Raw genomic sequence first — 25,807 nt, 5'->3', positions numbered from 1 at the left:
CAAAATTCTCGTCCCGACATGGCACGCAGTCACGACGGGTTACGCACACTTCACGCTAGTTTACGACTAGTTGGCGCACTGGCACGACTCAATGTCAGCGTGGATTTAGTAATGGATATTTACATTTCTGCGTTGATGAGGATATTGTCATAGTTTTTATATCGACATCAGTGCTATAAGTGGCCATTATTAATTTGGCATTCCACTGACTACGGCAACAATCTATGTGACATATTTCGAGTTTGAGTAGATGTAACCGTGATGTAACACTCACAGATATAATAGTATGGCCAGATCGCATTCTGTACTTTCATTTGAAGTAATATGTTGCCACTAAAGTTTATGATAAATTAGAGGGTGGTGGTCGCCGTGCAGCGCGTCTTCGAATTTGTGTACGTCACTAAGAGTCCCATATCAAACAGAGCGCGGCGCGACAATCGCCGATCTTTAAGCAGATAGGAGATTCCTACACGAGTCACATAAAACAACACTCTATCATCATTATAATAAGATATATTTTTTATTAAAATATAGTTGGACAGCTCCAGCCTCCCGTTTCCCAATTCAGATGTGTGACCTAAGATTGTCCACGCCAGAGACCACGCAAAATGGAGAGTGACGTCAGTCTTTACATTGACATGCCACGTGATTGTGATTACAGCATGGCAAGCAGCTTGGTTCCGTCTTCCAGTTTGTTATCGTCGTGTTGTCATTGACAATATCATCCATGATAAATATCAGTGCATTATGTATATCCACGAGTGCTGCCTTGTACTCCGCCGATGTTTGATTCAGGGGTGAACTCTCTGCTGGATCTGTGTCAATGTTAAATATAAGCGGAAGGCTATGCCATTGTACTGGACCTGTTTTACCACCGCATGCAGCGGCAGGAGCGAAATCCTGACCTGGAATAAATTTGAATTATGATTACCGATATATTACATTATGATTTCAATCTGTAATTTCAATCTATTTGTATTATTCAGTAGTATGCATCATTTATAATTGTAGAGAATGCAAAAACGGACGAAAATCGGTTTATGGAAGAACTTGGCTCCGAGTTAAAGCGGAGGAGCCGTCACCTGCTCATGCGGCAGATGGGCATAGCGTGTCATTGTTTACAAACACACGTCTGCCCATGAGCCTTTGCGTTTTTGGTGTGCGTTGTTATCGTCGATTTGGACTCAATTCTCGCGCGTGCGCAGGTGACCACCCCCCACCCCCCCGCTTTAAAGTTTAAACTTATTTATGTGGTCACGGTTACTAAAAAACCGTGATGTGGAGGAGTAACTAAATATGTAACAGTAATGAAAGTACTATGTGCAATCATACAGTTTAAACAGTGTTTATTTCCTGTGACCCAGGTTTATGGAACCTCAAATATTCCACCCTTTGTTGACTCTTACTGAATGGTTTTATATCCAGAAACATTGTGTATTCATTAACAGGGCATTTGCCTGACTATTTCGGATTAATGCCCTCACAGGTCACTTGCACTATTCGAAGATGCTTTATATTACTCGTGGCCAACATATGTATTGTGAGTGTCTGGGAATGTGAAACCAAATTGAATTTGGTATTTGTAATATAAAAATGTTATGGCGAAATGCAGAACCCAGGAGAGTCATCATGAATTACGTTCACAAAACATAATTCAAGAATCATGTATAGATGTTTGATCCATGAAACGAGAATGTATTGGGCCACCGGTGTTGAGGGACGGTGATAGGGCAAAGCAGGACGTCTATGAAAAGAATCACATTGCAGTGACGTAATGTATTGTAACGTGACGTCATGTGATGTGATGTAATTTGGCGTGACGTCATGTGACGTATTATAGCATGAATATAATCAGACTTCGACAGCGTAGATCGGCAACAAGATGTTGTGTCATGTTGTAAATAACTCTAGAAATCTTGAAAAAGTCTTCCAGTCAGAAGGTTAAATATTGAATAATTTTTCTCACCATTTAAATAAATATTATAAATTCAAGTTGGTACCTGTGAGATATAGCGCCTTGTACCTTCCTACTTGTACAGTATTCAAGTCACCCATGGTACCATATGAGGCACTGTTTGGATGAAATAACGCTTTATACGGGAATATAAACAAATATTACAATTATAAATTGTCAAATTAATTGTTCATTTTGTAGACTAGTAATTAGATTGTTCCTCACTGTCCTCGAACTCAAAACTACACGCACACAATGGTATATTCCTTTAAAAATCCAAAAATTATATCCAATTGATTGAGAAAATGACATTTTATTTTGTTTTATTTCTTGTAATAATTATACGAACAAATAATTCAGGCATTTTCAGTGATGCAAAAAAGTGCAACCGTTACGAAACCTACATAGTCTGATTGACTTTTTGGTCAAAACATATTTGTACACGCAGTTGTCCAGATTTCCCACAATACCTCCACGAGCACGCGTCAGATTACGTCATGGTCGCGCGAGACCACAGGGAGCCCAGGAACTACAACATAATTCGATCAAGCTGCCTCACCCAAGTAGCTGCGACATTACGTTATTAAATTGTAACAACCTTAATTTAGTTACATTAAAGCTTAGTGGCCATCGAAGTCGATACAATAATGTATAGAGAACACACGATATTATCCCACATTCACACATTTAGCTCCGTGTCCAACTGATTTCAAAACGACGAATCCTATCATGTGAAACGCATTCGTGCAGTTTTGTTTTTGTCTTTTCCCAGAAATGTCATTGTTCAGAACGATTATAATGCATTGCAGCAGAATATAACCATTGTTTTTATTCGAGACTGCTCAAACCTACATGTACCCCATATGAGATCGGTCTCCAAGGTGCGTTGTAAATTATGTGAACGTCCGCCAATGCGTGACGTGACGCACAAGTTTGGTGACGCACAAGTTTGGTGACCCCCTCGGCGTTTCCCCAGTTCAATCAAAATCGACGTTATTGGGACACCTCAATGAAAGTCATTGGAATGTTTTTTGAGATCTATAGATGCATCTCTCATGAAATATTATGCGGAATTTAAAAGGCTTGATTTTACATGAGAGACATCACTCAAATTCTTCAAACTACGCGATTTCGACAAATTTGAAACCAGAACAAGCTCAGTGCACAGACGAATGGTTATCAACGCAGTCGCCAAGTCGTCCATCCGCTAGTGATGATCATAGTGCCATCAAACAACGAAATGGTAGCATTGTGAAAAGACTTTTCCGTTCTCAACGATCAGCTTGCGATCATGGCGAAAGATACACAGAAACGCTGCGCTTTGCTGGTGAATGCAAACCGGAGTAAATACTTAATACGAACGGTAAAATAATAGTGTCATGTCATAAGCAAGGCATTTGTGAATATTATAGACAATTTCAATCTTAAACAAAACAGAGCTGACAAATACCGTCCTGGTGCAAAAGTTTCCAACCCAGTCGGAGAGACGGTAAAACAACGTAATGTGGTATTTCCTGAAACCGCACACCGAGACGCTCGTCCACTCGAACATGTCAATGTGACGCCAGTGATAAAAGCTACTCGACATCCAACCGCCACAGTGACCACCGGTGAATGCAGTACATTACCAATACCTATGGTATCTTGGAGCCGTAACTCCCCAAACACATGTACGACTGACATTACGCCTTCACATATAAACTTTCCATACAGCTATCTCACTGCTTCTTATTATCAACCTGGCACTGACTAGTTTCAATATTCACCAGGATACGGAAATATTTTTGACGCATCACAATTCACTTATCCACAAGTACCGTTTCCATTGTTGCCTGGCACATCATACCCGATGGGTTCACCAATGCCCAATGTTGCCCACACATCTCCATCACCATAACTTGCAACTGAAATCCAGCCGGTGACCAAACCAATTACCTCGAGTGTTGCACCCCAGTTGCCACCAGTGCCATCCACTGAACAATAGTAAACTAAAGTCTAAACTTCGTTTAAACTAGTTGCGAACGTTTATCTATAGATACTGATAATAGTGAGTTATTCTTTATATTACATTGACGGTGTATTACTGATCGAGATTTGTTTATATTAAATATAGTTTTTAAATATTCAATTGGGATTTCGCGGTCACATGACTTTCGCGTTCATCCCCTCGTTTAGGCAATTTTTATTTATTTTTCAAGAAATTTTCATCGGGTTTGTCAAGCCACAGACTCCATTGTAGAGCAACTAATTCTGTTGTTGATTTGTATCTATTTCAACAGCATTTAAAGTGCTCTATGTAGCTAGTGAGCATTGTTGCAATTGGATAAGATACCGATCTAGGTTTGTCGGTGAGGCAGCTTGATCGAATTCTGTTGTATAATCAACTGCAGTACGCTGTCTTATGCAAACCAACAATGCTGTTTTTGCACATGGTCAATTCACTCCAGTTATATGTCAGATGGCACATTGCCATGCGATAAATTCATTACTTTTACGGGTTCTATCAGTCTGATGGGATTGATATCATCAATGATATTCCTATGAAGTACAATTACATTCCATATAGTTTCTTTGCACCTACTTTACTTTCTATTCATTCTGAATGGACAGTTGGATGAACATACAATAGCCTAAAAGTAAGGGGGTATATTTGTACAACACCCTGTAACTTTGCATGATATGGGTCTATAATACTGTCTTGTACAATGTTGTAAACACATACTTATTGAAAACAACAAGATATAGTATTTTCAGCAATATGACTACTGCCAAATTGATTGTCGGTGGTGATACCTATCATTTGGGTCTTCCGTCAACACTTATGTGCTTTTGCACCATGAGTTGTTTCATGCACATCTTACCAGGTTTAATCATGACACTCTGTTTACAACACTAATTTACCTCATTATAATGTAAATGTGCATAACCTGTGTTTATTTTCATTGAGAGGATGATTGAATGCACGGTAGTGCTTTCAGCATCCTCTCACCAGTTATTTACAATGTGCCTCAAGATTTAATTGTGGAAAGTCCAATCATTTCCAAAGCATTATCTATTTCAACAATTTTCTTCCTGTTGAACACTCCTCTAAGCAACAGCTTACTCAAATCATTCATTACAATTATATAATCCTTACCACTTACTTGTTTTGTTTTTTTTATTTTCTTCCAGGCGAAATAATTCAACCATCACCTGTATCTTCCATTGGTTAAACTTTTTACTTTATTCTTACTCATTTTTTTTGTGTGTAAACTTGTTGTTTATTGTTGGTGAAATAAAAAATAAAAACTGTATTATTTCCTTGTTCATTACAGACGATTATTTTATTCACAATATTATTACATGGTTGTCTTCCAACTAGTCATGTTAGTGATGTCTAATAGCAACTGGCCAAATTACAATCGAGTGGTGGGTGGGTCACAGTCAAGTACAAATAAGCCATTCACTGCCAAAGAACAAATATAATAATTCTTTCCGATCAAGTACTTTATCCCCCCCTCTTGATTCAAATGACATAACCAAAAGACTTAAGACATCACCCACTTTCTATAACACACAACACCATATTCACATAATTGTTCATACATGTATACATTATCACAGCAAAATCAATTCCATAAATTTACCAATGGCTCAAGCAAATCATTTTCTCATATTAACTATAGCCTCTTTTGTTATCCATTTAATACTTTTGTCTTGTGTTTAAATTGCATAATGTTAGTCCAAAAATATCACCCTTTATTATTTGAACACTCTGGAAAACACAATCCTAAGGTCACTATTATATTGTGCATGTTCCGCTCTGGATACCAGCCGATACCCCCCCCCCTCCCGTTTCGCCGCGTGGTTGCAGATTTTCGATTATCTGTAATTAGCAAAACGAACCATTTACTGATTATATTGTTATTATTGGCAAATGTTTTATTTGGTTATATACTCTTACTGAATGGTGAATATACTGGTCAAGTTTCGTCGACAGTTGTGAATATTGTACGTGTCAGAGTGTATATAATAACATAAAACATTTGCCGAAAATAACGGGATTTTAATTAGTGGGTCTGACACGAACGTGTCTTGTTTCGCTGATTACAGATTTCGATTATCTGTAATTAGCGAAACAAACCATTTACTAATTAAAATCCCATTTTTTCGGCAAAAGTTTTATGTTATTGTATAAACTAATGAAAGCTAAATATACTGGTCAAGTTTCCACCGACAGTTGTAAATGTTGTACGTGTAAGAACTTTGTTTCGCTTATTACAGGTTTGTGATTATCTGTAATTAGTGAAACAAGCCATATACGTATTAAATATTATTTTCGGCAAATATTCTGTAAATATTGAACATATAAAACCCATATTCACTGAATATAGTTCAATTTTTATTATGTGTGTTATCCTGTTTCGTTTCGTTTCTTTGATTACAATAAGCCTTCTCCGTATGCTCATGTTGGAAGTGGCGGGTAAGTCCCAGTGCGAAAGTTAAGGCGGACGTTCGCGGTCTAGTCGGGGCTATGGGTACGCCAATACGGCGCCTAGGGCGGTGTATGAGAGTGGTTGTTGCGAGAGAGGGCCTACAGCGGGCACATCAACCCTGTGAGTTTATTTCTGGGACCTATTGCAGATATTAGCATTTTAAAGGGGGCATATTTGCCTCCCGCGCGGGCCTGCTCTGGTAGGTGAAAAACACCCCGCTTTCCCGCTAAATTTGGAACGCACATGGGGTAGTAACATCATATAGCCAGCTCACATTTTTTAACTCGAAAAAACAGACGAAAAGAATGAAAAATAAAATCTAAAAAAAATACCAGCTTGAAGAATATTAGTTGCTCCTACACATTTCGCCAAAGCCTTACCTACATTTTACCGATATCTGCAGAATAAATCAAGAAAACTACACAAATTGACTCCATTTAGGAATTCCTAACGATTTGCCCGAACGCACGGCACAGTTGGAGGCCTGTTCTGAATTTATCAACAACCAATCACAAAACTGGTTACAAACCACTGACAGTTCACAACACGGTTAGCCTCACTCAATAACAATAGTTTGAAATTACGTTTGCCTGTGCAAATACTTCATTCTTGACAGGCTATACTTACATTTCTACATTTATAAAATAGTACATGATAAAAATAATGCAAATATCCTCAAACAACTTATCGGTGGAAGCATGGAGTTAGAAAAGACCTCCATGGTAGAAGTAAGTAGTTATTCAATTATTTACTTCCGTGACGACGAGGTTAGAGTCACCTGATCAACTTGTTAATTTGTAAACAAGGCATGATCTACGGATACAGTGACCGAAGACACTGAGTAAGTTTATCTATTATTAGACTATCCGAAACGTTGCATAGGACATTAGGGACTCACCAGTTAATCTGGCCTGGGGGGTGCCGGGCAATTATAAGGGGGGGGGCTTTCCATTTTCTGTATATGAAAAGGGGGGCTAACAATTTTTCCAAGAGTGAAGGAGGGGGTGTATAATTTTGTGGGTTTATTCACATATATTGTATAGACGACGGCTGCTGTCATGAACATACTGCAATGAGAAAGAGTTATTGTTTGTTTGTTTTATTGCACAACAATAACTTAATCAAATTAGTATAAAACATTAAACTTCATTTGTAAACAACAGTATAAACCTCTGTAAATAGCATAAAAAACTTACTGCACTTTCCACTGTATGAAGAAAAACAAACCTTTTAAACAAGTTTGTGAAAAGCAAACACACTAATATAACACAAAATATAAAGATAAAATATATTTATATAGTGTAATATTTTGTATGTAAATAAATAAAATATATATAAAAAAGTTTTCATATTTTTTAATAAAACACAACTTTCTGAGGAACTGTAGATATTGAACCTAGGCATCTATTTTTGATCCTCTCCATTCCTATCAATCTCTATCCTCATCGCAAAGAATGTCAGTATCGGCACTATCACCAGGATCATTAGAACCACTTTCACAATTCTCATAACTCTCTCCACTGGAACTATCAGACAGGCACTCATATTTTAACTTCAGTTCTTCATACTTCATCATCTGCTGCTTAGCTGCAGCACAGAAGACATTGCGATGAATGAGGTATTGCAAATATACTGCATCCATCTTTGACAACTTCAAATTGGCTTCAGTTTGATCTGAGATTTCAAAATCTACTGAACCATGTATACCATCAGGGAAACATCTTTGTACAACCTCAGTGGATGTTATCCTTTGTAACAAAGCTGTAACTCCTCTTGCAAAACGATCTCGTTTTCGCTTCTTCGCTTTTCTCCTGTTTTCTTTTCTTAACAAGTCAGTGTTTTATCAAGATCTGCCATGAACTCAGTAGATTGACTGCAGTTCACTCACCATGCTGTCATTGTAAGCCGTCTGTTCAATAGCCCACTGTTTTAGGCGTCTTCCATAACTGGTAAATAAGTCAGAGTAACTTTCCCCAACCAGTGACAAACAGTGAGAGGCCGTACCACTTCTTAAGCGTGCATGAGACCCCATGTGTGAATAGTAATAGTGAAAGAAGACAGCCAAATGATTGGCAGCCGCGTTTCAACATCACGCAGAATTTCAAAAATGGGCTTTTATCTTTGGAGAATACTGAGAGCATCAAAGAATTTTCCTCTAAGTATGCAGTGGAAGAGCAATATGTCATAGACTATTTGCAACATCTTACCACACTAAAGCAAATGAAAACCATTAGGGGAAAAGGTAGAAAGAAACAACAAAAAAAGAAGCAGGAAAAAAGTCATAGTGATTATGACTGGATTTCTTTGGTGTTGAATGGGACACTAAAAACATTGACAGCAGCTGAGTTGGATAAGTACCTGGACCATAATAAGCTACCAAAACAAGGGAACAAACAAGACAAAATGAAAGCAATTACCAGTGATGTAATCAGAAAATCATATAAAGACCAAGCAAAAACACATAAAATCACTGAACATTTACAAACTGTAAACACCAGAATGTACAACACTGACGAAACTGACTCAGAGGACTCTGATGGTGATGATCTCGTTGACAGTGCAGAGGAAATAGAGACTGATGACTTAATAGTTCCTTAAACTGTAGTGACGAGGTCAGGGAGAAGAGCTGGAACCTGGAAGCATGCAACGATTCATTAATGTAAATCTTTATTGTTTAAAAAAAAAATCATGGGGGGGGGGGGCTACCATATTTTGTCTTTTTCTAAGGGGGGACAGCCCAATTTTTAATATACACCTAGGGGGGGACTTGTGATTATTTAACAATAACATGTGAAATTCACCAGCATCCCCTCGGTCAAATTAACTGGTGATTCCCTTATAGCCCTTCGTACAGTGCAGTACAGTACACGCAGCACTGTACGCAGGGCTAGGGACATTTTGCCTTGATCACAGGCGCTAGCTGTTTTTGTTTAATTGCGAAAACAAATAAATGTTAAATGTGATCCAGCACAGGGTTGTGCTTGGTATGGTGTGTGGACTGATATCTATCTCGTTAAGTATATATTTATTAATTAAAAAATATAAACAACTGATTAAAATAAAAAAAGGGACTACAAAACAAAATTGTGTGACAAAATAATGAATCTGAAGCAGTCTAATCCTAAACTCTTCTGGAAACTTTTAGAGGAATTGGGCAATCTTGATGACATAAAGTCTGGTAATGATAGCATTAGTTCAGATTCATGGCTTGAACATTTCAAGAGTTTAAATAGCCAACTCTGTACAGGTGATGATAATTTGCCGAATTACATTAATGGCAATATCAATATAATGGAGAAGTCGAATGAAAATAATCTCAATCTGGATTTTCAGTTTACAAATTGTGAGGTACTAAAACACATTAGGTTACTTAAATCAGGTAAAGCATCTGGTAATGATCGTATTTTAAATGAGATGCTTAAAAATGGTGCAACTTATATTGTTAACTCAATTACTAAACTTTTCAATCTAGTGTTCAAATCAGGAAAATTTCCATCATTGTGGAACTGCAGTACCATTACTCCTATTTTTAAATCTGGTAACCCAGCAGATTGCAACAATTACAGGGGGGTAGCCATTTCCAGTTGCCTATCAAAATTGTACACAATGATTTTAAACAGTAGACTAACTATTTAAAAGAAACTAAGCAAGATAAGGTTAACTAATTTGGTTTTAAGAAAAACCATCGTACCACTGACAATATTTATATCCTAAGGTGTGCAATTACAAAATATGTAAATAAGAAAATTAGAAAGTCTGGTAACTAACTTTTTTCATGTTTTGTGGATTTTTCCAAGGCTTTCGACTCGGATTGGTGTGAAGGTCTACTCTATAAATTACTTCAATTGGGCATAGGTGGAAAATTCTATGCTGCTATCAAGTCAATTTATAAAAATCCACGGTACAATATTAAATTAAACCGAGGAGTAACTCCATATTTTGACTCACACAGAGGAGTGAGACAGGGCTGTAATTTAAGCCTTTTATTATTCAATGTCTTTATGAATGACATTTACGATACTGTAAATCATTTTGACCCAGTAGATTTGAATGGTTATAAATTTAATTGTATTTTATATGCTGATGATCTGCTGTTACTATCTACTAGCCATGAAAGGCTGCAGAAGGGTATTGATGCTATTCAATTGTATTGTCAAAAGTGGAAACTTAAAGTCAATATCAAAAAGTCAAAAATTATGATATTCAATGGTAATGGCAAGAATCGTAATGACAAATTTAAGTTTTTTATAAATGGAACACAACTAGAATGTGTTGATTCTTACAATTACCTTGGCATTATTTTCCAGACTAATGGGAAATTTAATGAAACAACGTCGAGGTTACAAGACAAAGCCCAGAAAGCTTTATTTAAGTTATTTAAAATGCTCTGGGATTCTAATGAGTGTTACTCAGTAAGTCTTACAAGTAAACTGTTTGACTCTTTAGTTAAACCAATTATACTTTATGGTGTGGATGTTTGATAATTGAAAAAGTTCATGTTAAGTTCTGCAAAAGAGTACTTGGGGTTCATAAGAAGGCATCAAATTTGTACAACAGTCATGAAATCATATCAAAGAATGTCATGTAAAAACAAAAAACAATGCAATCATTAATGCAGCATTCGAAGAAAGCAGTGCTTAATACACCCATGACCAATGGTTTACCTTTGTACAAAAGCTGTTGAGAATTACTCAAATGGATAATGTAAAAATCAGTCAAGCAAATTTCCGTGACTTGTTCAAAGAGAAGATGAAGCTTATTTACATTAAATATTGGGGAAAAGATTTAAAGAAGATTGGCCATAATAAGTTAAGCACTTGCAACATATTTAAAAGTAATTATAAGTTAAATAACTATTTGGATGAAATTAAAAACAAGAAACATAGAATAGCTTTAACTAAATACCGTATTTCAGCACACTTTCTATCTATTGAGACAGGCCGTTACCAGGGTACTGATACAGATAATAGAGTATGTAATTTATGTAACAATGATGACTTGGGGAATTAAACACATTATATAATGCACTGTAAACATAATGATATTACTGGGCACAGGGATAAGTTCCTTAAATCATTGTATATTTATGCACCCAATCTACAAAATTGATGTAAGAAAGATTTGTTTGTGCAGATTTTCTCGAATAATGATTAATTTATCTATACCAACTTAGCTAATTTTTTTTTTCAGATATTGAAATTATTTTAGTTTAGTTATAGTTAGTTGTTTTGTATTGTTATATCTTTTTGTTTTTTTGGACTTTACTCAAGCTTTGTATTGTGTACGTTCCAAGTAAAATATCTTGTATATTTGTTTTCATTATCTTATTTACTTATTGACTCTTACACAATCCCCGGAGGGAAAGAAAATGGTCACAAAGTACAAGGAGAAATATATATATATAAAAAACAAAACAAAAACACAATATACTAAAAAAAAAAACAAATAACAAATACAATCACTAAATTACTAAATAAAACAAAATCTCTAAAATACAATCTAATATAAAATTACAAAATTGACAGCAGGCATTAAGATGTCAAGTAAGACCCTGCTTCCTGACTTCAAAGCTTTTACTTATGAACTGTGCTACTGGTATAATAATGTTTTCATTCTGTAACAATTCCATGAATTTTTTCTCTGCAGGTTTATTTTCAAATGCTGGGATCATATCCTTAGCTTTATTGAACAGTTTGGCACGCAACTCATTATATTTGTTGCATTCCAGCAGAAAATGCATTTCATCCTCAATTAGACCTTTGTTACACATGTCACAAACCCTGTTGTTTAGTGGGATTTTTTTATGACGACCCATTTCAATTTTGAGACTATGGTCACTAAGACGGAATTTGGTAAGCACACTACGCAGTTCAAAGTTTTTTAGCTTGACTAAATATGGCTCAAGTTTTAAATCTGATTTGATTAGCCGATATGTTCTTAGTTTGTTTTTCTCATTTGCTTTGGTGCGGTTATCATTATAGACCTCACCTTTCCATCTTGTTAGAAATAAATCCTTGATGCCTAAATCAATTTGTTTCATTTGTGCCGAGGTTAGTTTATCACCGTTGTTAACTGAATGATATAGTTGGATATTGTTTAATAATGATGTCACTTCTAGATACCATTTACTTTTAATGCTTTGGTTAACCACAAAAGCTTCCTTGAGTAACGCATTATTAGAATTCATGGCCCGACTGTAATATTTAATTATTTGTTTTTTTATAAATACGTCTAGGGGGTATCTGCCTAACTCGCTATACATGGCCATAATTGGTGTGTGTTGTGACACCCCCAGTAGATACCGACAATAACTTAATTGAACGTCTTCAATAGGTGATTTAGTGGAGAACTCATCACCCCAAACATCACAACCATAAATGAGGATAGGTCTGATGAGTTTGTCAAAAAGGGAAATTGAAACTTTTATACTTATGTTTTGTATTGAGCCAAGCTTTGCTTTCATTGAAAACAGAGCTTTTTGAGCCTTACGTTTAAGGTTTTTTAGGCCATCCTTAAATTTACCATTGGCACTAATGACTAGTCCCAGATAGTTATAAGATTTAACTGTATCAAGTTCGATACCTCCAAGAAAAAATGTATCATTATTCAAACGTCTGTTTGATTTATTGAAAATTAAAATTTTGGTTTTGTCAGTGTTGACAGAGAGCTTCCACGTTTTAGCATACAATGCCAAACTATCAAGACATGTCTGTAATCCCTGTTTAGTTTTAGAAAGTATCACAATATCATCGGCATAGAGTAGACAGCTGACATGCGAGTTTTCTAAATAAGGAGGATCACAGGTATTAGGATTGAAAATAGTGGGCAGGTCATTTAAAAAAAAAAGATTGAAGAGAGTTGGACTAAGATTACATCCCTGTTTAACACCAATATTGGACTGAAATTGTTTTGTTAAGCCTTCTTTACATTTAACTTTATATTTTACTTTACTGTACATGTTTTTGATAGTTTTATACATTTTTCCAGTTATACCATATTTGATTAATTTTTTGAATAGACCATCATGCCAGACACTGTCAAAGGCCTTTCTAAGGTCAATAAAGCAGGCATATAATTTTTTTGATTTTTTAATATTTGTGTTATTTTGTTTATTGGCGCACTCTGACTTACCACTGTAGAGATATTTATTTACCAGGGTTTTTAGTATGAAAAGATTGTCTGTAGTTCGACAATCATGCCTGAATCCGAACTGTCGACTGGAAAGAATGTTATTAGAGTCTAAAAATGATGTCAGCCTAATATTTAGAATACTATTGAATAACTTGCCAAGACAGCTAGAGATGGCAATTCCCCTGTAGTTGGCCGGGTTATTTTTCGACCCAGATTTGTGGATTGGTACCAACAGGCCAGTGCTCCAAGAATGTGGATAGTTATTTGAACTATAAACAATATTAAAGAGTTTATGTATTGCATCTAATAAGTGATGTTCACCGTATTTTAACAATTCATTGCAAATTCTATCTTCTGCCGAAGCCTTGTTACTTTTAAGAAGTCTAATGGCTTTAGTTATTTCATTTTTTAAGATTGGTCTGTCTAAATAGGGGTTGCTACTTGCACTCTTTTCACTATTCTCCAGTTCATTCGCAATCTCAGAGTTTGATGTACTGCTATCAGTATTAAGTAGGGTCTTAAAGTAAACCAACCAATCACCAGGTTGAACATTCCCGTTATTATTACTGGGGTTCTCGCCATTCATTTCACGAAGAATCTTCCAAAATTTAGATGTGTCTGATTTAGAATTTTCCAATTCTTTGAGTTGTGCAATCATTTTCTGATTACTTTTATGTTTGATTAGTTTTTTATACTGTTTACGGGTTTGAAAGAATTTCCCTCGGATATATGGATCTTGAGGATACTTTTGTAATAAACGTGATAGGCTCCTTAACTCCTTACGAAGGGACCAACAATCCTGGTCAAACCAGTTTTTTTTGTTTACTTTTGCGTTTATTTTTTTTAAGTTTAGGAGTAATTTTCTTTAGACATTTGTCTGCAATATTTGTAATTAAATTTTCAAAATCTGTGACTGCAGTTTCTGACTCATAAATGCTATAAGGTTTGCTCATAAAATTCTTAATTTCATTATTATTTAACTTTTCAAGGTTTGTTTGATAATTGTCCTTAGCCTGTCCTCAATTCAAGACACAGCCTGTGCCCTTGACCTTTATCTTTCTCTGTGGGCATTGTTATAGTATGACTCATCATAGTCCAAAGTATGGGCATTTACACTTTCTCTTAAATATTTTGATGATGTACACGTTTTTAAGACAATTTTAGGAATAAATAGATTATGTACATTATCCTTGTCTGTTGTGGAACTGCTGGCACTATAAATTGTCATGTAGAAATTATTAATATTAATTAACATATTCTTACGGGATTGCCTTTTACTAGTAAAATATTTGAAAATATTCAAGCAAACAAATTATAAGGTATGTGATTCAAATCAATGCATGTGGTTTTATTTCAAGCTGTTGTATGTTGGTCAGTGTAACTAGCATACTTGTTGCCTTGTGTTGAGTAGTGTCAATACAAGGACAATATTTATACACATGTATTGTACAACAAGATTCAACACCGTTTTCATTGGCTACTCTGCAGAGAAACATTTACTAAGATTTGCACAGGGGATTTACACCACATACATGTATCTGATGTTTGTGTTACATTGACCAATATATAAACATCACTGTTATTTTTATTTCTTGTGTTTAATTTTTAACTTTTCTAAATCTAAGTGTTTTTGGTCACTAATTATAATCAATTAAATTTATTGAATGCATTTTTCATGTTATTGTTACTACATAAAATTAATAATAAAGCTATTCAATTCATCACTAAACATATTGTTTAATTTGTTACATGTATAAGTGTCTTATAAGTGCATGTATAGCATGATTGTTTTATTGTGATACATTTGTATATCTACTCATACCAATTCTCCAACACTTTCCCAAACATAAGTTATTTTATCACAAATAGGAAATTCATTTCATTTCAGTTAGTTTTAATATTCGGTATGATTGGACTGGGAAATTTAAAAAGGGGCCTGGAAATCATGTATTTTTACTTCATTCCCATGTGACAACATTTTGTGTATCACTAATTATTAATGAATGGGTGTAAAATTGAAAGGGTGGTCCAGTACATATAGGAAGGGTCATTAAATTTGACAAAAGAATATAAGGGTAAACGTACCCACTACAAATAAATTGGATACATTTTGCATCTTCATTTTGTCTTTTTATTATTCAGCATAGAAACTCTCTAATGTATTAGCCCATTAGATATTGAACTATCACTGCTATTAATTCCAAAAGACCAAGTCAATTATGAAAGTAGGTTAGAATTAACAAATAAAAGGCCAGTGATCATTGCCACATTCATTTGCGAGATTTAAGTTTAAATACTGTAAAATACTTTATTTTCGCTTGGAAGTAATTTTCACCAAAGGAATGATTCAGTGAAAATAAAATCCAGCGAATACATGTATACCTGTTTTCCTATATTTTACATTCAACTTGTCAAAGATCAGTAAAAATAAATTCCATACAAAATACCTCAAAAGTTTTTTGAGCGAATTCCAGCTAAAATAAGATATTTTACAGTACATTGATTTTCACACAATAAAATATTCATTGATTGAAAAATATAAACGCAAGTTTGATCTGAACATGTTATGAATGAAATACCGACTAACTTATTGTTGATGCATTTCAATAATTCCAGCGGTGTACGTAACTTGCACAACACTCAATCATTTTGTTTCATGTGTGTTTCTTATCTTTCAATACATGGCATAACAATGATCACCCCTGAACAAAACTCCTTTTGTCACAAGCTCATTGACTTTATGACATATGGTAGCAGCCCAAATACACCTGTATAGTATTTAAAATACAACATTGTATGTACCAAGCATCTATGAATTTAGATATATTCCCATTTCCATTCAAAACCAAATGATCACAGGAACAGCAAAGGGCACTGGACATTTCTTTGGCAGGTCACAACGTTTTTATCAGTGGTCCAGCTGGCTGTGGTAAAAGCAACATGGTCAAAAATACAAGGAGAATGAAGTTCAGATTGTGTGCCCCTCTGGAGCAGCTTGTAGCGTGTATGATATTGAGAGAGAGGACCAGGCAAGGCCGAAACAGTGCACCACTACTTCGGTATAGGATTGGCTGACAAGTCGTAGATTTCATCATAGAAAATACAAAGGAGACAACATGTGGTAAAATTCAGCAACTCAAGGTCTTGATAATAGATGAGATTTCAATGATGAGTGCCAGAATATTTAATCTTGTATCAAAGCTAGCAATGCATTGCAGGGGTGTCAACCAACCATTTGGTGGAATGCAAGTCATTGGAGTTGGGGATTTCTACCAACTGCCTCCAGTAGCAGACTGTATTGACCCTGGCCAGTATGCCTTTTTGTCACCACTTTTCAAACCAACATTTAGGCACAACGTTCTTCTGCATACTGTATATAGACAGCATCAGGATGACCCAAACTTCCTGGTGAGTACCATTCATTCAAGTCAGATGACAATGGTAATCAAAGGCAACTTGACAAACTTTGCATTGCACAGAAAGAAATCCATGTAAAAATAGGAGCCCCTGTAATGCTACTCAACAACCTACATGGAGGATTAAGCAATGGTTCTATGGGGACATTTGATGGTACAAATGAGAATGGAGATCCCCTGGTTTCTTTGAATAATGGTGTCAATTGCTCTGTTCCAAGGAAAACATGGGCTATAAAGAATGACAAAGGTCGAGTTATTGGAACTTGCTGCCAACATCCCTTAAAGCGAACCTAAATGCGGCCTTAATTTATAGTTGTTTATATTCTAAACTGTATTCGAAATAATATTGCAGTGGTTTAATTGATGCTTGCAATCAAACACCATGGATGCCATTCATGGAGGGGAATAAATAACGAACGAACATATTTAACATCCGGGTACTTTTCAAAGCTATGACGTTTAAGTATCTGATCACATTCGTATACGCCATTGTACATAGCCGTTCATGCTGCCAAGCATTGTGTACTACCAGTATAAACTCAACTTTTATATGCACAATGTGCTTTTTAAAACTTGGGTTAGAGCCTTATGCGTTTGAACCACAGTATTCTGAGAATGAAAGCCCAATTGCGTTAAAGTACCGTACTTCCCCGATCGTAAGTCCCTCTCGAGTATGAAGCCCATCCCTATATTTTTACTTGGTATTGATGGAGTTGAGAGCATTCACGATTATAATATGCGTGTAAAAGGTGTGTTTCAATTCATAATAATCGTGAATGGCATGATAGTTTGTTTCATGCTTTTAGTTTTATGAGAAAACTCGCATTAATTTCAGAGTGCGTGGTGAACGTACACAACGTGGTTCGCATGCTTTCTATTCTGTCATTTACTCAGGATGAACCCCGATGTTGCAATTCTGGAGTAATCCCTATTTCTTTGAGTAGTAGTTTTCGAAAAGCCAAAAATGTGATCGTTAAGTAGTGTACCTGGTTATTGGGCATGGTTTACTTTGAGACTATCATGAAAGGCCTAGGGTTTGAACGATGAGACATGTTGGCGATCGAGAAAGGTGTTTAAATTCTTCCTCCACACTCAGTTTACCCACGATTACTATTAACAGTCAATTATATTTTGGAAATTGCGAATCGCCAGTTTTTAGGGAAAAAAATCATCGTTTTTTCGTTGCAATCAGTGCTACAGATCGCATTTTAACATTGCGGTAATTCACTTCCGCATTGCATTAAAAAATCATCGTCAATAATCGGAAAATTTCATCATTACGACACATCATTTTGATTGGTTAATGAAAGACATGACCTGTTATGTCAAAGGAAGTTGTTCCAGGTCAAATCGTGCTGAAAAACCTCATGGTGGAAAATTGCTTTGTGTTGAGAGTTTGCGTGTGATCGAAAACATACCAAAACGAAGATAATGATAAATGCCTTCGCCACTGTTTCCTCACAGACCCTACCCATTATTTCACCGTAAATTCAGATGGTATGTAAATCGTATTGTAATAAAATGTGTGTGTTTTTTATGAACATGTTTGTTTCTTTATTGTAAAGTGTTGTTCAAATCAATGACGCATTTTTTTCCAAAAATAGGTATTATTTTCCCGAGCCCGGCGTGGTGAACGAATAACTTTTTTTGGATAATTTTTCGTTGTTTACAAGATGGTTACAGTGTTTAACCCCAAAACAAAATCATTTTTTCTGAGTTGGTCCTCGAGTACAAGCTCATCCCTTACTTTTCCATTACGTGTTCATGCCTCCGGGCTTATGATCAGGGAAGTACGGTATACTGTGAAGATTCAGATCAGTCCAGTGTGAGTGATGAGAGTATATCGTCGACGATGCCCCTTGTTCGGATGATAGTTTTATTTCAAATTACATGGAAGTCTGTGAACAATCTGCTTGGTGTTCCTGTGACACTTGTCCCATGATTTGCCAGTGCAGCCCCGTGAATACATGGACGAAAATGTTTCCACCACCACCCTACAAACTCAAGATTGCATACTCCACCATCTAAACTAAATTGAATAATTTGCACGCCGCACAGTGCAGTACTGGAAACAGCATTTATTAGACAGACAAAAAACAAAACAAAATGCCTGTCTCGATCAATCGCACATCCATAATGTTTGTATGTTGATATGCTTGTAAATAACATTAACGTAAAAGTCGAAACAACCAAGACTAGAAGTCAAATCACCAGTCCAGCCAGCTATGGCTCCCTAAGTTGCTTATATTTAATCAGATACTATTTCGTCATCATGCTTTGTTACCTTACCTGTTTATACCTCATGAGGGCATTTTTTTATGGCAAGATGGCGCAAACGGAAGTCCTTCGCAGGTTTATGGTTTCTCATATTTAAATCATAACTCTGAAGATAATCATTTTTTTTAATTTTTTTTTTCAAATTTATAATCAATATACATAACTTGATAAATACAAACACCAAAATAGGCTCTATTTAGTTCCCCTTTAAAGCTGTGCTGGTCAATGACAGCACATAAATCACAAGGTCAGACTCTTAGTAACATAATAGTTCATGCATAAAATGAATTCTGTGCTGGGAAGTTGTATGTAGCACTGTCAGTGTCTCAAACAAAATTCAGACAAAATATTGAACTGAAGGGATTTGTTCCTTGGCGAATGCTGCCTGGTAACAAAGATGTGACATCATTTTATGCTTCCATGGTAAATGAGCAAGAGTTCTTGCCAGAGAGTGTTGCATGCTGCAATGAAGAACTTGCATGTAGCTATGACGTTGATGAGTGTGGAGATGTGAAAGAGAGTAGGACTGATGATGAAGAGGATGCAGACATTGAATCCTTTTATGAGACGACTCAAAATCAGGTTCCTATGATAGATTTAGAGGTTGTCTACACTGAGATGAACATAAGTGGTTCAATTCTTGAAAATCCACCAGGTTTTAATTTTGAATCATTTCCAGATAGTATCAGAGATAACTCTCCATTCAGTGATGAAGTGGAATCACTTTCATGGAAAATTAACCACCTTTTGGATGAGCTTTCTAAGACGCCATCAACATTTAACTTATTTATTAGAATACAGTGGCCGAAGATATATCGTAGTACAAAGCAGAGCATCGAGAAAAGATCAGATTTCACATCCTTTGCTTGAGATTTGCACAAGCTCACAACTGAATATGATTTGACAAATGAAGGTGCAGCTCTCTTTAGGATACCTGTCAATGACTTGAAAGTGGAACATCGCATATTGTTGACTAACATAATGTGGAAAATCAGTGATGTGCAAATGAATTTACTTGCTGACAGAATCACAGATAATAGAGACCAGCTGGCAGAGCCTGTTCTAAATGTCAATGATATGGGAAATGATGGTAAAGGTAAAATAAGATATGTAGGAAGATGGACACTACATAAAGTGTTAGAAGCCTCGCGCCAATACATTAAAAAAAATGTAACATCTAATGATAGAAAGGTCCATGAAAACGTGAAACAGGAATTTGCGAATAAGCAGCTAAATAATCACTTAATTGTTCCTGAATCAATTATAAGAAGAGACAATATACCCAGAGACACTGAATGTCATTGACAGTAGGCAGTTCACAAAACGTGGTCTTATCCATGTAAGTGATGAAGCTTACACATTTGTTATCAAGTTAGAACAAGAACGAATTAAGTTCTTAACTGTTAAAGAACTTGATAAAAATTCAGAAGAGCTCATTTCCAATGCTACTGAGCAAATGATCAACAATGATGAAATATAAGTCATCTTTGCTGGTATATTCACAAACTGCCCAGGAACCACATTCAACACCATGGCTATAAAGATTCTCTTCAAGCGTCTTGTCAAAAGATACATGAGAATGGGAGCAGGACAATTTTTGAAAGACTACAAAAGAGATTTACAACTGAAAAAAACAAAGGCTCATAGAGCAAAGATAGCTGCAAAGAAGGCTGAAGCAAAGGTACCAATAAGTGATTTGAAGCAAGACCGATCAGAAGGCAAGATAAACTCGCATCACCGTTTGCTTGCAATGCTCACTCAGCAACCAGACATCTTCAACAGTACACAATACACCAAAGAGCAGCAGCTCATTTTAGTAGATGTAGATGTAACCCTGGGTTTCTAGCATTTCTTGTTTTGTTACATTCCATCAGTTTGTAGTTTATATTTTTCCTTTCATTTACGCATTATGCAATATTGGAATAAAAACGAACGAACAAACTGTTAATTTTGAACTATGGTGGCGTAATCCCCATTTGCATATAGCTACAGGCAGTGTGAAAGTAGGTCGCCTGCGAGGAGAAGACCGGAGAAGACAGGAGAAGACCTGGATCGTCACCGTCCACAATAAAGATATCGTTGACATAAATTATGCCCGCTATAGTACAAGTGCGGTGTTTGCAGAGTAATGAACTGAATTTGATCGACTTTCTAGCTTTCCAGTGAGGGTTTCTCCGATCATCGACCATTGATTTCTTCAGCTGCGTAATTCTCCGATCGTCGACCATTGATTTCTTCAGCTGCGTAATTCTCCGATCGTCGAGCATTGATGTCGTCTGCTGCGTCATTCTCCGATCATCGACCATTGATTTCGTCTGCGGCGTCTTTCCCAGTGTATTAAACTGTTACAGTCACCACTGCCCATGGGCGAGCGGGTAAGGTTGTGAATCGTGTTTATCTGTCGTAATTCGTCACTGTGATGATAATTCGTCGATTCGGGACTTTTATTTCTGTTAGAGAAAGAACTTTTGTGTGACAATTTAGTGAAAATAAGTTTCCTTATTCAAATGATTTTGCAATTGCAAGACTTAGTCATCGAGCGCTCATAAAAGTAACAAATTTACTGTGTATTTTCGGTAATTTTTATTGATTCTATGAGGCAATAACTTTTGCCTGTGCTGGTCACGCGCACGACTAAATTCGTTGCTGTGACAACCGAAGTGGTCATATATGTCACGTGCAACTTGTGTTCCCGCAAATAACGTTGTGCGTTTCGATATATTTTTTCGACCTGTTGTTAAAATTACGAGAATTTTATCTCCGTCGAACTAAAAGACTTTTGGCTTTGGAACCCTTGGTGATACGTGACCACAGACCATTTCCTATTAATGTTTTGTGTGTACCATTGCTCTACCACTTGTAAAGTGTAGAGTTGACATTGCCCTATAATTTGTAACCATTGTATAAAAATATACTGTTACTGATTTTATTTACAAAGTCAAATAACAGGCTTTGAATTTAGTCAGTGATTTGTTAGATTAATAAGGTTAATGCATTAATATTTCTGAACAGTTGCTTGTTCGATTAATAAGATTAATGCATTAATATTTCTGAACAGTTGCTTGTTAGGTTAATAAGGTTAATGAATTAATATTTCTGAACAGCTGCTTGTTAGGTTAATAAGGTTAATGCATTAATATTTCTGAACAGTTGCTTGTTCGGTTAATAAGGTTAGTGCATTAATATTTCTGAACAGCTGATAGAATTTGTCAGTGACCTGTTAGGTTAATAGGTTTAGTTCTTTAATATTCTGTGTTGTGAGTTATATGCTCATACTGTTTACAGTGGGTATCGTTACTGTATTGTTTTATTGTTGCTATTTTGAATTGATGTCATAAATTTGATAGTGTGAAGATCAGTGTGTTTAATAAACCTGACATAATAAGTTAAACGTAATATATGGTATTGTCACCTCGTATGGATGAGTTGTTTGTGTGACAGTGTGTGTCCCCTATATGGTATATAGTGTTGATAGTGATTATTTATAAGATAGTGGTTTTTTCCCCTATAGAGCTAGTTTGATCTAGTGTAAACAGCGCCCTCATCACTGGTATATGCCGCTTACCAATCCAAATTGTGCAGCATCAGAAGAAGACTCATAATAGAGAAGTTGACTCAACCCGGCCTTATCCACAGCTCAAAATTGATTTTGTTATAATTGTTTTCTCCCTGACCCCGGCCTGACCTTCATCTGAGCTAGCCTGACGAGCCTGGGGCTACACATACAATGTGGCTGGCTCACGTCTGCTGAAGAAGAGTGAGTTAGGAAGACGTCTCAAAGAGAAAATACTTTCTACAGACCATTTACCTAATCCTGGTGTTGTAACAGCATACGAGGCAACTCCAATAGATGTACCTAATCGTTTGTTGATGAGGATACGCAGAATTTAATCAGGTAGAGATAATATTTATGTATACAATATCAAATTTTATTTAACGCTTATAAGAGGTTTACAAAATATGATTTCTACAAATCAGAATACTTTGAATAAAAAAAAAAAATGTTTTAGAAATGGTTGATGTAAGTTCCTGGTGCACCATCAATAAAATAAATACTGCATTTATCAATACCACATATTCAGGCATTTTGTTAGGTATTGAAGCTGGCTTGCATTACCATTTGCATTTTTTTTACATGCAAATTTTATTTCCACTCTTTTCTTTTGTATTGTATTGTATCAGACACTACAGCATAGCATAAATCTTTGTGAATTGGAAGCTCAAAGTGTTTGAAGTCATAGTTATCCGTACATGTAACATACATTATATGATATATCACTTTATCGCCATGTTAAACTAGCATTTCCCTTCTTACTAATTGTCTTTTGCCCAATTAGAATGCTATTTTGTGTTTTGCAGTACTTATCATATGTTGGATTTGTATTTTGACCATTAAATGATCTAACTTGGCAGAAAATGTTCTCAACAACATCCTGATTTATAATCCCCGGCATTATGGATGAACCAGGGAATAGTTGTAACTTGTAACAGACAATTTGCTTAAATCCTAATATTAATGACTGCATGTTGTAGTACAATTTACTGGATACAAATTGTTTAGATTCTTCTGTTTTATGCCAGTCATCCAAGAACGATAGAAACTTACCATCTACCTACATTTCAGATTGCGATGATAATTGTCTAACAATTTAATAGGTACCATTTACACACCGGCAATTGCTGTTAATTATCAGAGACACAAACACACGCGACACATTATAATTTACCTGCATTGTATAAAGCATCTTGTGATCCAATACGTTCTCGGCCGAGTGATTTCTCACTTTAGATTTTGCCGTTAGATTTCAATTTTGTTTGTCGTTTTCTTTCTTGAGTGAAGGATTTTCTTTTAAAGTAATATCTTTTTGTGTTGATACAATTTTCACATAGTCCTGGAGTATTATTTGCTATCAGTAGGCATTTTTCCTTTCTAATGAACAAGGTAGCTTCCTCACCTTCTTTCTGCCAAATATCTGCCTTCCCTAGACTTGGTACAGGTGAACTATTGGAAACTACAAGTTCAAATCCTCTGCAAATAGTGCCAGGCTGTGATAGCCAATCCATCATGACATTGATCTGATGCATAGTTGGCTGTCCTGATCTGAATGACAATGGTAACTTCAAACCAATCTCGTCCAACTTTACAGAGTATGGACCGTGTTTCACATGTACTGAAATCATGCCATTGATGTTTGTTAATTTCACTTCAGTGATGACTCGACAACCATTAACAGTTTCATTATATTTCTTGTTTATGTAAATCCAACAGACAGAATCGTCAGGGGGGTCAACACAACCACAGATCCAACCATTAGGAACGTACGACTTTACACTTTCCCATGTCATAGGTACATGTACATGATCACTTTTGTTGATTTCGGTAAGGTTTATATATACACGATTCTGTACTTTACCAGACAGTCGCGATTCTGTTCTTCGAACAACCCGCACTTGGTTACCCCAAATATCTTTGATAAATTTTCCAATTGATGAACAATTACTTGTACAAGTGGCATCAGTGTTTTTTTTTATCATTTGTATTTTACTACACAGTAGATTTGAACTGGTTTCACTGCCATTTTTGATACAAAAATTCTCCATCAACCTAGAAAGTAAAATGATGGTGATGATTTCTAACAATTTTATAACTTCAAATAACATATTACATACTACACATAGCTACAGATCACAGGGGCCTGACGATCTCTTCGTCTCAATGCATAGACGTCTATGGGACCGAGCGACTATGTCCCGGTACAGGACCTTGTCCTTGCTCAAAATAATAGAAATTATAGAATTAAAACAGTTTAGTAATGTAAAGCAAGCAAATGTTATTAAATTTAATCATCACGCTTCGAAACCACGAAAATCACTAATACTTGTTTCCGGCTGATCAGCTTGCACTATAAGACAAGGGAGGAAACAAAATGTGCACACATTTTTCTAGCTGCCGAAAATCATACCTCAAAATACAAAATACCTTGTCCAAACCAGTTACGAGTGATTATAAGACATTGGACTATCGCAAAATGTTGTCTGATTACATATAAATCATATATTTTTCCAGATTTTACGCATTTATAACGAAATTTGACATTTTTTATTCTCTGTGATACCAGACTTAAGTTGTGTCAATCTGCGCATGCGTTCGCGCCCTCAAACGACAGGACTGCATTTCCTTTCTTTGCTGCCAGAGTTTGAAATTCCGGGACATAGTCCCACGACCCCCATAGACGTCCACGCATTGAGACGAATAGATCGTCAAGCCCCTGTGCTACAGATGGTTTTGCTATATTAAATGCCTTGCCGGATTCCATGGTAACGGGATTTGGGCGTTTATTTATTCATTTGACAATTTTAATGTGCCCAGTAAGAGAACATAAATGTAGAATTGCACCACAACGAAGACGTAGAATAAAGTTACTCACCATAACTTGGTATGAGCGGTGACAAACTTGCATACACTGGGCAACGACATGACAAGTCGTTCGCTGCGTCTTCTTTACGAAGATTTGAGTTGATCATGTGACTGTGACCTCGTCGTCATGGAAGTA

General features: G+C 36.0%; 1 protein-coding gene across 1 annotated transcript; it reads right to left on the bottom strand.

Annotated features, from left to right (window-relative positions):
- Positions 1-501: 501 nt before the first annotated feature.
- Positions 502-25,807, bottom strand: LOC146733712 (uncharacterized). The gene is made up of 3 exons (XM_085491144.1): positions 25,682-25,807; positions 24,209-24,858; positions 502-905 (listed from the first exon to the last, which is right to left on the bottom strand). Exons 1-3 carry the CDS (start codon positions 25,729-25,731, stop codon positions 622-624), a joined length of 984 nt encoding a protein of 327 aa, XP_085347270.1. The 5' UTR covers positions 25,732-25,807; the 3' UTR covers positions 502-621.

The sequence above is a fragment of the Saccoglossus kowalevskii genome, chromosome 16, assembly GCF_978046115.1.
Source record: "Saccoglossus kowalevskii chromosome 16, keSacKowa6.1, whole genome shotgun sequence".
NCBI classification, from domain to species: domain Eukaryota; kingdom Metazoa; phylum Hemichordata; class Enteropneusta; family Harrimaniidae; genus Saccoglossus; species Saccoglossus kowalevskii.
The sequence above is the reverse complement of the archived record's forward strand: the minus strand, read 5'-3'. Positions and strand labels throughout refer to the sequence as shown.

Excerpts from the sequence above, each read along its gene's own strand:
- LOC146733712 (XM_085491144.1), bottom strand. The coding sequence starts at position 25,731 with ATGTCGTTGCCCAGTGTATGCAAGTTTGTCACCGCTCATACCAAGTTA. Across the intron at positions 24,859-25,681 it reads ACCGCTCATACCAAGTTATG|GTTGATGGAGAATTTTTGTA; the intron begins GTGAGTAACTTT and ends TTTACTTTCTAG. Across the intron at positions 906-24,208 it reads AGATATTTGGCAGAAAGAAG|GTCAGGATTTCGCTCCTGCC; the intron begins GTGAGGAAGCTA and ends AATTTATTCCAG.